Raw genomic sequence first — 13,033 nt, 5'->3', positions numbered from 1 at the left:
CTTGGCTTCTTCTCAATCTTTGCCCATTTTTCTCACTACAAATGTTTCTTTCCAGCTATAGAATTTCTAAAAACTAAAAACAATCACTAAAAGAACATAATCACAAAGGGAAAAGATGTAGTGTTCTTGGCCTGAGTGACTAGCTGCATGGCAAGGTTCTGCCAAATTCCAGACCCAAAAATGCAGGGTCATGTTCAATGACCTTTGGCAACTTACTTCATTTACTTCATTTACTGACTAGAATCTACTGTGCTTTGACCAGATATGTGAGTTAACAAGGATGTGGCAATGGAGGTAATCAAGCTGGTAACAAACTTGATGATTGTATGGATACGATCTGGAAAAGATGAAGTGTTTTCTAACTGTCCCAAAGGACAATGAATGCTCCCTTAACAACTTGACATGGAGCCTTTTTTTCTTTTTATTACTTGATTTTGTTTGCAGTGAATCTATATATCCATTCACATTCTATCTGTGTAAAAATGTGTCTAACTTAAAGTTGTTGGCTACTGGATGTAATGATAACAAACACCAGATTTCACTGGCTTTCAGTCCCATACAGTTGTACGCAGGAGAAAGTCATTATGCTATTGCCCTACCAGCTATTGCCCTAACAAGTGTAACACTACATTATGTACATCCAAATGATACATCTGACCATACATGTACTTGTATGTTGTGCAATGCTTTCAAGTTGTTCACATTTTTTTACAGTTATTGACGACATGACCGAAACAACGTGACAGTAGTGTACACTTCTTTGTAGATTACAGAAGACAACTTCACATTGAAATGCGACCATCAATTGTTTGGACAGTTGTTCATGATACATTTTTGTTGGAAACATTTGGAACAAAGATTCCTAACATGCCTTGATCATCTAACTTTGAAAATACATTACCAGTAGTAAATTTGAAAACAAGTGAGCAGTACTGACAACCTGGGTAGACTAAAATCTCATCACAATGTTTCGGTCATGACTTCACAGTTTGCACTACTTATCTCACTTTGGATTGAAATAAAAGCACCTTAAACTAAATTTGACTGTTGCAACTCTTTTATCCTCCCTTATATTATGTTTTAACTTAACAGGAGATCATAATATCTCGTAAGGCCACGTTGATTTGATTATATGGATGACATCCGCGCTCGCACCAATTTTCGGCCATTTCAAAAAAAAAAAAGTTTTCGACCACACAATAAATTGTGCAATGCAGCTGTAAAACGAGCACAAATATTCCGTAGATTGAAAAAAAAGTATCAGAAAACAGATAACTAATGCCATAGAATGCCAAAATGAATCTAAAGTCAAAGAATAAGATGTAAAAGGACAGAAGGAAAAAAATATCTATTGTTGGTTGGGGGAGGTACCAGTACAGAAAATTCAGGTCCAGAGGATCATTTCCAGGTCCGGACATGAACCTGGACTGGATTGTCTGTGGAAACTTGAGAACTGGCAATACTCAAAACAATGGTAATTGGTCAATTTTGCTACAAAGGAATCTGTTTGGTGGATTATTGGTCTCCCACTGCATTTTAAAATCCCATCTCCATGTAATAAAGGCTAACTGTCTCTGTACCTTTGACTGTAGAAACTTGGTGCAATTGACTATAAACTCTTCTTGACTTCGCTCTTGTTGTCTTCTTGGCCCCCCGGTTAGACCCCAAATGGCTGCCGACATAGTGTGTCCATTTTGTAATTGGCAAAACCTGAACGTTCCTCTGTTGTTTTTTTGTTTTTTTTCAGGTCTGTTTTTTTTGGATTGGTCCAAGAAGAAAAAAATGTTTTGCACCCGTATGATGTACTGGTCCCTACACCTAACTGTTGGTATACCATACTATGTGTGTTTAGTCCTATGTTAAACCTTCCTGTCCACTTTGATTTCATACTGAAGGCAACTTTTTTTTTGGCCAAACTTTTTTTTTTATTCGCTCGCTCGCATCAGTTTTGGAGTTCCCGGAGGATGTCATCCATATAATCAAATCAACATGGCCTAAATTAATGATAAATGATTATACATAGAATTTGATACAAGTTGGTACTGTACTTTCTAAGTAACAATGCCAAAGCCAAGTAGTAAATAGTGTGATATTTGAAATGTAAGTCAGTCTCTGTAACATCGGGGATAAAAATCCTAATTATAGATATTCGTATAACACACAATCCGGTCATATCAGTGAATTATTAGGAAACTGACATTAGGCAAACGACTGCTTGTTATTAGAAACAAAACCAATCCCCCACAAGTTTGAGCTGTTGCAGAAGATGACTGTCTCAAGTTAGCATATTCCTTTTGTCCAGGCACATTCAAGATGTATCCTTTGACAAGCTAAAACTACAAGTTCTTGCCATATCATTAACTAGTATATGCCTTAAAACTTGAGCTCACATAGTGAGAAGAGGTGTCTTTATTGATACGTGTAACTCAATGCACCAAGCAGCTACCCACAGTCTCTGTTGTATCACTGTTAATCCATGACCCAGTTAATTACAGAATATGGGGAGGCCATGGACATTCATTCGTTCAAATGCAAGCACAATAATGGCTACTGTAATGTACACTACATGTTCCAGCAACATTATGGTACCACCAGGATCATCAACAGTATATCAAATGGACAAAAAGTGATAACAAGTCTGGAAGAAAAGTACATTGATGGCATTCAAGTGTCATCACACTTCTAAAAGACAGAAGGTTCTGGTGATTTACGTAGGGCTGCAGCATTTGTAAAAACCTTAGATCAATAAGTTACAATACTTCCAATGCCCCATTGTATTGGGGTGGCACCAATCTCTGTTTAGTCCTTGGGCCACCCAGCCCAAATGTGGTCTACTGCAAGATGGGTGTGTTCAACCCCCAGACTCTGTCATACTATTTTACTCTTTCATATGACCTGGCCGGGGTTTGACCTCTGACCTTACGAGTGCCAGATGAACACTAATTTAAAAAGATCTGTATAAACCCGTAATAAGTTCAAATACTTCCAATCCCTCATTGAAAAGTGGTGGCACCCATGTCTGTTTGAATAGTCCTTGAGCCACACAACCCATTGCAGTCTATTCCACTGGAAGAAGGGTGTGCTCAACATTAAAAGATGTGTATGAACCCTTCTCTGATGTTGAGTATTTGAAAGGAGCAGACTAACCTATAGATCCTGCTGCTGCTATCGACACCGTCTCCCTCAGCACCCCAACAATACTGGCCTTGATACGGGCGGAGTCTCTCGTGTGGTCGTCAAGGTGACTTAGCAGCGACTGGATAGCCACGTGGGAGTATTGCGACTACAAGGACGACATTTACGAAAACTTAATATTAAACCTATATTTTTTTTCTCATAGTAAGACATGGCATTAGTTACTGTTAAGTTTCTAAAGTTTGCGACTACAAGGGGACAAGAAGGAAAACTTCATATAAACTTACATGAATTTTTCATGGTAAGTCATGGCATTAGTTACGGTACACAAGATGTGTGAAGATTGCACACACATTAGTGTCTCTAGTGCACACACGTGTGTGATAGAATTTCTGTTTTTTGTTGAGAATACGTTACAAGCAACTGCAAAAATCCTTGGAAGCTCAATGAGAATGGTTTAGTAAGCTAGTCATAATTGCCACTATTGAATTCGGCTACAAGGCCATAAACTCAATAATTAATCTTGAATGGTGACGATATTCTTCTGTTAACAATACAATGCTTTAATTTGTAATCATCTTGTGCTGCCACAATTTATATGTCCAGAAGGCCTGTTTATCGTACAAGCATGTTTTAGAATCTGCATTTTTACACCATGTTTGATTTTGCATGCCAGTGTAAACAACACAATGTCTTACCTGCATGGAATACATGATGATCTTGAAACACTTCACAGCGAAGCGGTTAGGAACCCACAGCTGGTGGTTGTCAAGGTGACTGAAAACGAGGGGAGAGGAAAATTATAAAACATAGTATACAAAATACATGACTGTGTTGTATCAGTTACATTGATGAGGGTTAGACATCCGGGTAATAAGATACGCCAAATAGCAATTACTCAAGCAACTGGATGAGTTGCTAAAAGTAATTGGTATTTGGCATACTGTAACAGTTCTTAATGTGGTTGTATGTACAATGATCAATATCATCTGGTGTTGGAGAAAGGGATCTGTAATGCAAATCCTTGGAACATATGACAATTTTCAACCCCTTCAATTGCCAAAGATGTTTCAAGGAGACCAATTTTCAAGCTGAACCAAAACCCACTCGTACACTAAGTGTTCAGATGTGCAGTCATGCAGTTATTAAAGTCACTATTGCTCTATCTGAGGAAACACTAACAGAAACTAAATGTAAAATGGACTTTCATACAATGATATTGCTCAATTGACAAAACAGTGTAGATTTTAATCTATATAATGTGTTCAGATGATATTGACATGACCTCCAATAGATTGGTCATCACTAAATACATTTCTACTAAAGGTATGATTAATGAATATTACAGACATAGCCAGCAGGCTTTTAGCCTGGGGCATGCGTCCAGGCATCATTTGGACGCAGTAGACGCCCTTACACTGGGGAGCAGATTCTCTGACAAGCATGAGATTCTGATTGACCAGGGATGCCACTAGTTCATTTTGTGGTCACAGTCTTTTACTGTGACCTCTCTGATGATAATTTTGCCCCTCAGGATACCTTAGAATGCACCATTTTAACTTAAAATTCTCAAAAACTCTGCACCATGGAAAGTGGATATACCAAGACCCCCACCCCCCTACAATAGTGGTGCCTATATGAAACTTGGATCCCAATGATAAAATCCTAGCTCAAAGCCTGATAGCCAGTAAACACTTAGTGAGAATACATACCTGAGTGCAGGTTTGAGGACAGATTTGATGCAGCCGAAGGCGGCGCGACAGACCAGGTCCCTGAGACAGGTCTCTGCCACCGTGGTGGGGCGGGTGGTGTCCTGCAGCTGACTGGCATGCTGCGTGTCATCCGACGGGGAGGGCGACGGGCTGAAATGGAAGCAAAATTTCCAGCTTGCATTATAGTAAAAAGATATGGGTGGGTACTGATTCAGAAAATTCAGGTACATGTATGGTTTAGGTCCGGGGGATCAGGTCCAGGTCTGGACCTGAACCTAATTGTCTGAGGAAAGTTATAAATGGGCGATACTCAATGGTCCATTTTACTACAAAGGTGTTTTTTGGAGTATCTGACTACTGACATTTTATCTTGATGTAAACAATGCTAAGATTGACTATAGAAACTTGGTAGAAATGACTTAAAATCTACTTTACTTCGCTCTGATTATTTCCTTCGACCGGCAAGCCCCCAAAATATGTGAAAGCCTTTTAAAATAATCTGTTCATTTTCAAATCGGTCCAAGATCGTCGGTCAAGTCCGTTTTCTTCAGAACAGGCCAGCATGAAAAATCCACCCCTAGTAACTAGACACTAAAATTTAATTAAACTGTAATTTTTCAACATGTAGACATCAGTATGTTGACAGAGTTTTGTGATTTTCATTTCACACTGGTTCATAAGTCCAGCATTGATCTATTTATCTATTTATTTATTAAGATTTTCAGAAGGAATCTGAAAGGTGACGGCAACAGGATTAGCATATCCTTTTCAGGGCCGCCACCTCCAGGGTACAGTTAAAAACAATAATACATGTGTGACAAATAAGAGCACATAACTAACAGCTTAATACTTTCACATAAGTGACAAAACATTCTAAGAAATTATCAGTAATAGCAGTAAAAACAAAAAGGAATCTATACAACCAAACTGTAAGTGAAAATCTTAGATATGAAAGTAATGGTATTGAAGAAACTTGTCGAGTTAACTATGTCAGACAGCATTTTCAACAAGTGGTCCATGCGCGTCGAAGTGTGTTGATCAGTTAGATAACCCTGAAAGTCATCGTCATCTTGACAATGAAGACCTAAAATTTAATCCTAGGAATAACGTTTTCCAGATGCATACAACTCATGAATGTTTCTTCACATAAATCCATTAAGCTGTATGAAACACATACCTGTCCTCCTCATGCATGTTGTAGAGAAGGGAAGGGACTATCTTGTCCATATGCACTTTATCCCATATATTCACCTGGAGGAAAAACATGGTTTGTGATTACAAAAAGACACCATCAAAATACAAAAAGACATCACTATGCCATTGGAAGGCATTTCAGCACCAAACAGTGAATGTCACAAAATTTTCCAATGACTATATACAATCATGTACAAAAATGAAGCTAAATGGGTACAATGTTAGAGTTATCAAACCTGACAGCACTAGTTCTATTTCCTTAGTGGACTATAAATTTAGACGTGTCTGCAGTGGTAACCTCTCTCACAAAAATTATGATAACATTTTTCAACCTCTTTTTACCTACTACTGCCAAACAAAATCCTATTAAAATGAATAAATTTACAGTCCCTGTACATTGCATTGCTATAGGAAGAAAAGGACAGCTACAGTGGAACTCTATCTACTGTCTTCACCTGTAACTCATCACTAGACGTCTTCTTCACTACCCCCTGTAATCCTCTCAATCCTGCAACTCGAACCCTGAAACATAAATTTAGCATCAAAACTGTAACGTTAAGTGTTGAATACAAATTTTACTTAAACAAACACTGTAGAATGTTTTCCTGGAATGTAACTGCAAAAAACTACTCTAATTTCATGACTGCATAAAATAATCCAAATCTATTTCAATTTCAAAGTTAAATCATATTTCTCTCAGGCTGATTACATTGTTGATGCTGCAGAATTTTTTCCAATCATCCAAATGGAAGAAAATCCACTTAGTTTTGCCAAGTACAGCATGCTTTACTTCACTGATTATTACATTGAGTTATATGGGTAGGTTTGGATGATTCAATGATGTAAGTGTACCTAGTAGACATACCCCCACTTTGGTGCACTATACAGATGAGCAGAAAAGGAACATGACAGGAGGCAAATCATTTTCTCTTAGAACGCAAATTGTTTTCTTGCCAACATTTATCTGAGACAATTTATGCAGCAAAGAGGTGCCAATTATTTGGGGTTTCCTTCTTCCGATCACATTACAGAATTTCTCTAAATCACCAAGTCTGAAGCAACTCCATACACTCACTAGTTCAGTACTAGTTGCATTCCATATTTCTCTAATAAAATGCATAGTTTACAGTTTTTAAGCTATATTACATGCTACTCACTGTCTTTCTAACAAAAATTAAACCATTCTACGTGTACAACCATTTGTCCATCATAGCTATAATACTTACTTAATTCTGACATCAGGGGCCTGGTTGTTGCTGTGGGCCATGGCACTGAACTTGGACACAAAGAAGTCATATCGACGATGGTATGATGGTGTGTCCTCCTCTATATTGGTGAACTTCACAAACTGGAAAGGACAAATAGAAGACACGGTAACCACTACACAGTGAAAAGTGCAAATCATTCTTTAAATTCACACAATGTTGTGCAGATGCTAGACTGCAAGATCTTGGGCTGAAATTACAAAAATAACCAAGTTTCTAGCCACCATCCATCCTTCCGTTCTTTGTGGAATTTTGCCACTGAGGATGGACAAAAGTTTTACCCATCAGATCCTCTATGAATTACAAAAATCGGCATGTAAAGATATTGATTTATCCAAGCTGAGTCTACCAGCAAAATTTGCCCCTCAAAATAAAGGAATGAGCCTTTCATATAGTCTAGATTTTAACATTTTCCCAGGGACCATGCCCCGGGACCCCCTAGTGTTGCCGCATATTCAACAGGAAATTCCATTCAAAATACAGGGGACGGAAAAAAATTTCAAGCTGGCTGGAATGCTGAATACAACACAACTAAAACAAGACTTGGTTAGAGAAACGCACACACTCAGGATCGTAAAAATATTGTTGCTAGCTGGGTAAAGCTGTAACATACATAATCATTGACAATTATCACAAAGTAGAAAAGAGAAAACATTAAGGTTTCTGAAAAATTCTACTTCAAATTCGTCATATCTGAAGCACAACTATGTGTTCCTCTTTAATCTGTTGTAGCATTCCTTATATATGAACACTTCATAAACAGAGATCAGCGTGTCATCGGAAGGCATTTCAGCACCTAAATATAAGAATTTCCCCATGATCAAAATATTCCTCTTTTTTTTTTCAAAACAAAAATGACTGAAACAGTACTATAACATCACTATTATTTTCTCAGAAATGTACATACAAGCACATGCCTGCCCAAACCAAAAGGTGGTTACAATATCTCCATACATTGATTGATTGCCAAGATTGCGGAGCATTTGTACACCCTGCCACAGCCTGAAATATTCATCCCACAGAGGGAGTGCCAGTGACAAGGATAAACTCAAGGGCACCAGACCTATAACCAGACCTACAGTGCCTACCATCCAGGAGTGAATAGGTCTCCCATGACGGCATCTATTCAAAATTTCAATAATAGATTGAACCCATGACTTCACTGCCACTGGGTTATTAAATGCTGACTCTAATATGAATTTCATGATAGTAATATATGATGACAAAGGGAGAATAGGTATATGATGACAAGGGGAGAACTGGTTAGCTTATTATTGCTTCTATCATTTTTTTGGACTTGGTTGGTCTTGGGCATAATTAGATCATTGTACCTTTTTCACTTTCCAAACAAAATAAGTGCTGCTCAAGAAAGCCCATCCATTCTTCCAGGTTCAAGTACTTAGCTATTTATATTGTCTGCTCAGACCACATCTGTAGATGGTTAGCACTGCAATATACAAGTAAAAGTGAGGGGATAGTTCAAGAAACCAAGCCTTGGATGGCTCTTCAGCACCAAGGACATGTCATACTAACAACTATAGTTATAACAGCTCAGGAAGATTCTGTATAGCATTTTTTAACTCTGTAAAAGTTGACGTCTAACAATATCTTATTTTTCCCACATGGCTGTTCGTATGACTTCTTCAAATAATTTGAAGGCTTACAGAAGTAGAGCCAAGAATCTGTAGGTCAGGATCCCGGGATTCCAGCAGTTTGGACACCATCTTCAGGAAGCTCTCTACAAACAGGTTGATACTTTGTGCATGGCAGGCCAGCAGCAGTTGGTCTAGTGCCTCCATCGCTATCACCACATACCTGAGAATATAACAACAGTTAGAGAAATGATAACATAAAGGGTAGATATTCTATACCATATACATGTTTTCATGCTTATGATCGTTAGATCTATTGATATATTATAAACATGTTTGTAAGATACATGCATATGTATCTTTGATTTAACAAAACTCCTTTTGAGCCCTGTACCTACATTTCTTACTCTCAGACAGGTATACAGATCAAATCTACTACATGCTCTGCATCATTTCAAGATAACAGTGTTTCACAGTTTCATTTATCTTTGGGCCAATGACTTCATACTTGTTACTTAAGTGTTTAATTAAACCTACATCATGTAATATTACATGTCTAGATTGATGAAGTTTCATATAAGGTGTCCTGACTCATGATATCCACTAGAAGTATCTAGGAACACTGGCCTTCACAAAATCTTTCGAGAAAAACAACTGCCAATCTTCCCCATAACCGTTATATTGTATAACCAATTGTTAATTTTCATCTCCAAATTGCTCTCTTAAGACTAGCTGCTGTTTTTAAGAACATATTGTAATCAAGGTCAACTCTCATAATTCCACCAGGAGCTAGCCATACGCCACTACAACAAAAAATTGTTTAAGAGGACGGTTATACAGAAGGATTCAAAATACTTCATTTGAATATCACTCAAAGGGCACATGGTTAGCCCTGGTTAATCTGAAAATCATATCTAATCTAACTATGGAAACAATACACACAATTTTGATTACATGGCACCATCTATGCATGTATGTGCAACTCACTTGTCCATCCCCCAACGATCGTCAAACACTAGGTCTGGCAGCTCCATGTCTGTCTCTGAGCGCCTGGCGTACTGTCCTTAAATCCTTTTTTCAATCATCCAATCAGAAGCAACCAACTTCACCAAGACACCAGCCAGATCATACCCTCTAAACCCTGGTGTGCTCAAACTCTCGTTTACACAGCTACGCTTGTCTTTTAGCTGACATGTTGTGATCACCCCCGTATGCTGATTGGTTCAGTCCAAAAGTCGATTACTGTCATGGGAACATTTGTTTTGTCCCTGCCCTGTACGGAGCGCAGTTATTTGACCTAGCATGGTAATACACAATGCGTATGTGCTCATCAATCAAATCCCCGTCTCTATGGCAACGTACGCGGTGTGACGTGCAAGAAAAAGAACATTACATCATGATTGATGACCGAGTAACATTCAAATATAACACATTTAAAAGTCATCCCTTCGTACTTTTACAACTAAATATTGATATTAGTCTGCAATGTCTTTTGCTAGATGCTCAATTTTCTCCTTTCTAGTCAAAACACTAATAAAATGTAAAAAAATGAACATAATGCTATATCCATGGTTTAAAGGTGACCTCAAATATTCTTGAAAAGTCCCTAGTTAAGCAATAAAGGGTTACAGGTACACAGATGGGCCTTGAGCTATAATGTTAAGTGCAAATTGACCACACTGTACCACAAGCTGGACTCCAAATGGAAAATCCAGAAAACCATGACTATAATTCTCAATTTCCTACCAGGCTATTACCAGCCAAGAGCTCGCTGGCCGTGGCTTTCCCATATGTGAGGGACACACATGGACTGGTACTAACATGATTAAGTCTTGCCTCGCTACAGCGAGCAGCAACAAAGGGAAGGATGACCTTTTCAGGAGTGATATGTTTCCTCTGCATTGTATCATAAACGGGCTTGCAGTATCAATCTAGAGGAGAATCAATCTACGATTCGTATCAATTTCGGAAACGACGCCACGCGGAGAGACATTTTTCCAGTTCAACTCCATTCAATTTGGTTAATCCACAGTGAAGGATACCCCACTGTGGAACTGACTAAGAAGGAATATGTGATGGCTAACAGAAGTAGTATATAACATCAGGGCCCTATTTGTATGGACTAGACGTAAAGCTACAGAGTTATTGAACCTTTCTGCTTCAAGGTCAGTTTGATCTCAGAGTCCAAATCCTTCATTGAGTAAAAGCTCTTTAGCACATAAGAGGTAAGACAGATGAAAAATGCACAGTGCAAAATGTAGACACGTTCTGCTTTGACGTAGTGCAAGATGGAACCCCTATAGACTACACTATCAGACTGTGGATAAACATGACTTTGAATTCATGCCATTAAAAAAATCGAAAATCATATGAATGTCTCTTTTTCTATGGTTGTTATGTGGATGTAAGCTAGAAATACGTTACAAAATGAATCGCATTTGACAATGTGTTAAATGAATGTCAACCCATAGACATGACTTATGGAAACCCATAAAATATTCATCTATACCCCAGTCAAACGCCCAAAATGGAAATGATTGATTTTAATGTTCCTAAAAATAAAGTAAGTATCCCAAATATAAAGCTTTAAGCAAAATTACATGTAATGTTTTTTAAACATGGCGTTCAATATCAATACAAACTTGACAAACAACTAGAAATATCTGTTTTTAGATCCATTCATGTTCCCTTAAAAAGATTATCCTGATTTTTCAATTATATCATTAAAGCGTTCTCTTCCAATTGCCAATAGACAGTTTTATTGCTTTTAATGTCACGGCTCAAAAATTCTCTTTACACATATTGATAGATTTATATTTTTTTCATTGATGAATTTTTACTACATCAGCAATCATATCAACATCTTTATTTGAAGTCATACATGTACTTGATTGAAAATGACTGAAGTAGCTGAGGAGATGATAACATGTACATTTGTACATGCATTATATCTTGCACCTTTAAAATTGTGCCCTACTACTAGTACTAGTAATTGTGTGCTAACAACAAACAGAAATTCACAGTTATGTACTATGTTGGATGTCACAGAATGGGATGCATCCAAACAAGAGGTCTTGAGTTCGAATCCTGCCTCGGCGCCAATTTTGTGCCCTTGGGAAAGGCACTTAACACGACTTTCCTCACTTCACTCAGGTGAACATGAATGACTTGCTTTGGTTAGTTCTGTCCCTAAGATAGGACGTTAAATGGCGGTCCCGTTTTGGGGTTTGGCACACTCCACGCATTTTAAAGAACTCACCATACTTGTCAAAAAAGAGTTGGGGCATGCCCTGGTGTGCCATAGTGAAAACCTTACAGTCAGTAAAGGCTACAGAAGTCTTCAGCATGCTGAAGTTGGTAGCCTCAAAGAATAAGGATCTCAATCTTGAACAGCTATCTAGAACTGAATCATCCTGGGGTACATGCATGCCTTACCCTTTCCTGTTGCGTGACACGTCCCTACTGAGCCTCTGTGCCAGGTACTCCCCCACACGGTCCAGCTTCTCTGGCGCACGGATGGTGTAGAAGGTCAACTTGTCCATGTTGGTCTTCACCAGGCCATCCTGGGTGGAACGGAAGAAAACAAATTACAAACAAAAACATTTATGTCACACCTGGGCCACGATAACATTCAATACAGGTGTTCCAGACTGGATGATAAGGATAACTTGCCATATCATCTGGGGTTCTACTTGTATCACACGAGCTTCTATCATCAAGTAATGGGACGTACTCAGTCAGAGCACGCCAACAGTGGTTAGGTCAAAAATTCAATATCTGACTCTGACTTAAGAATTGCCCTCCCACGGATCGGATCGCCCTCCTGCCTATTTTACTTAAATTCAAAACATGTAGATCTTTGTGAGGACTTTTACGATGGAGCATAATGTACGCGACACGTGGTACCACTTGTAATTATGATCCTGGGAATTAAACACGTTTAATGTACGCTTTGTGACAAAGTCTCCGTAATGTTACTTGACATGGACATTTTCTAGTTTTGACTCATCAAAATGTTAATGTGCTGATTAGGTTCATAGGTGATTTCATCATACCAATGAGCTTTTATATCTCCTTGATCATACTGATAGGACACTGCAGAGAACGACACAACCTTATCAAATTGTACAAAAAA

General features: G+C 38.3%; 1 protein-coding gene across 5 annotated transcripts in view; it reads right to left on the bottom strand.

The window, feature by feature from the left end:
* Positions 1-13,033, bottom strand: part of LOC118406116 (protein EFR3 homolog B-like) — an 86,449-nt gene that overhangs the window by 68,201 nt on the left and 5,215 nt on the right. For all 5 annotated transcript variants that reach the window (XM_035806016.1, XM_035805987.1, XM_035805990.1 and 2 more), the window contains 8 exons: positions 12,334-12,461; positions 8,971-9,121; positions 7,268-7,389; positions 6,497-6,563; positions 6,025-6,098; positions 4,848-4,997; positions 3,834-3,912; positions 3,148-3,283 (listed from right to left, as the gene is read on the bottom strand). In XM_035806016.1, the coding sequence (XP_035661909.1) occupies positions 3,148-3,283; positions 3,834-3,912; positions 4,848-4,997; positions 6,025-6,098; positions 6,497-6,563; positions 7,268-7,389; positions 8,971-9,121; positions 12,334-12,461 (907 nt within the window). The remainder of the gene's footprint in view (positions 1-3,147; positions 3,284-3,833; positions 3,913-4,847; positions 4,998-6,024; positions 6,099-6,496; positions 6,564-7,267; positions 7,390-8,970; positions 9,122-12,333; positions 12,462-13,033) is intronic.

Source organism: Branchiostoma floridae, chromosome 2, assembly GCF_000003815.2.
Source record: "Branchiostoma floridae strain S238N-H82 chromosome 2, Bfl_VNyyK, whole genome shotgun sequence".
Classification (NCBI taxonomy): Eukaryota; Metazoa; Chordata; class Leptocardii; order Amphioxiformes; family Branchiostomatidae; genus Branchiostoma; species Branchiostoma floridae.
The sequence above is the reverse complement of the archived record's forward strand: the minus strand, read 5'-3'. Positions and strand labels throughout refer to the sequence as shown.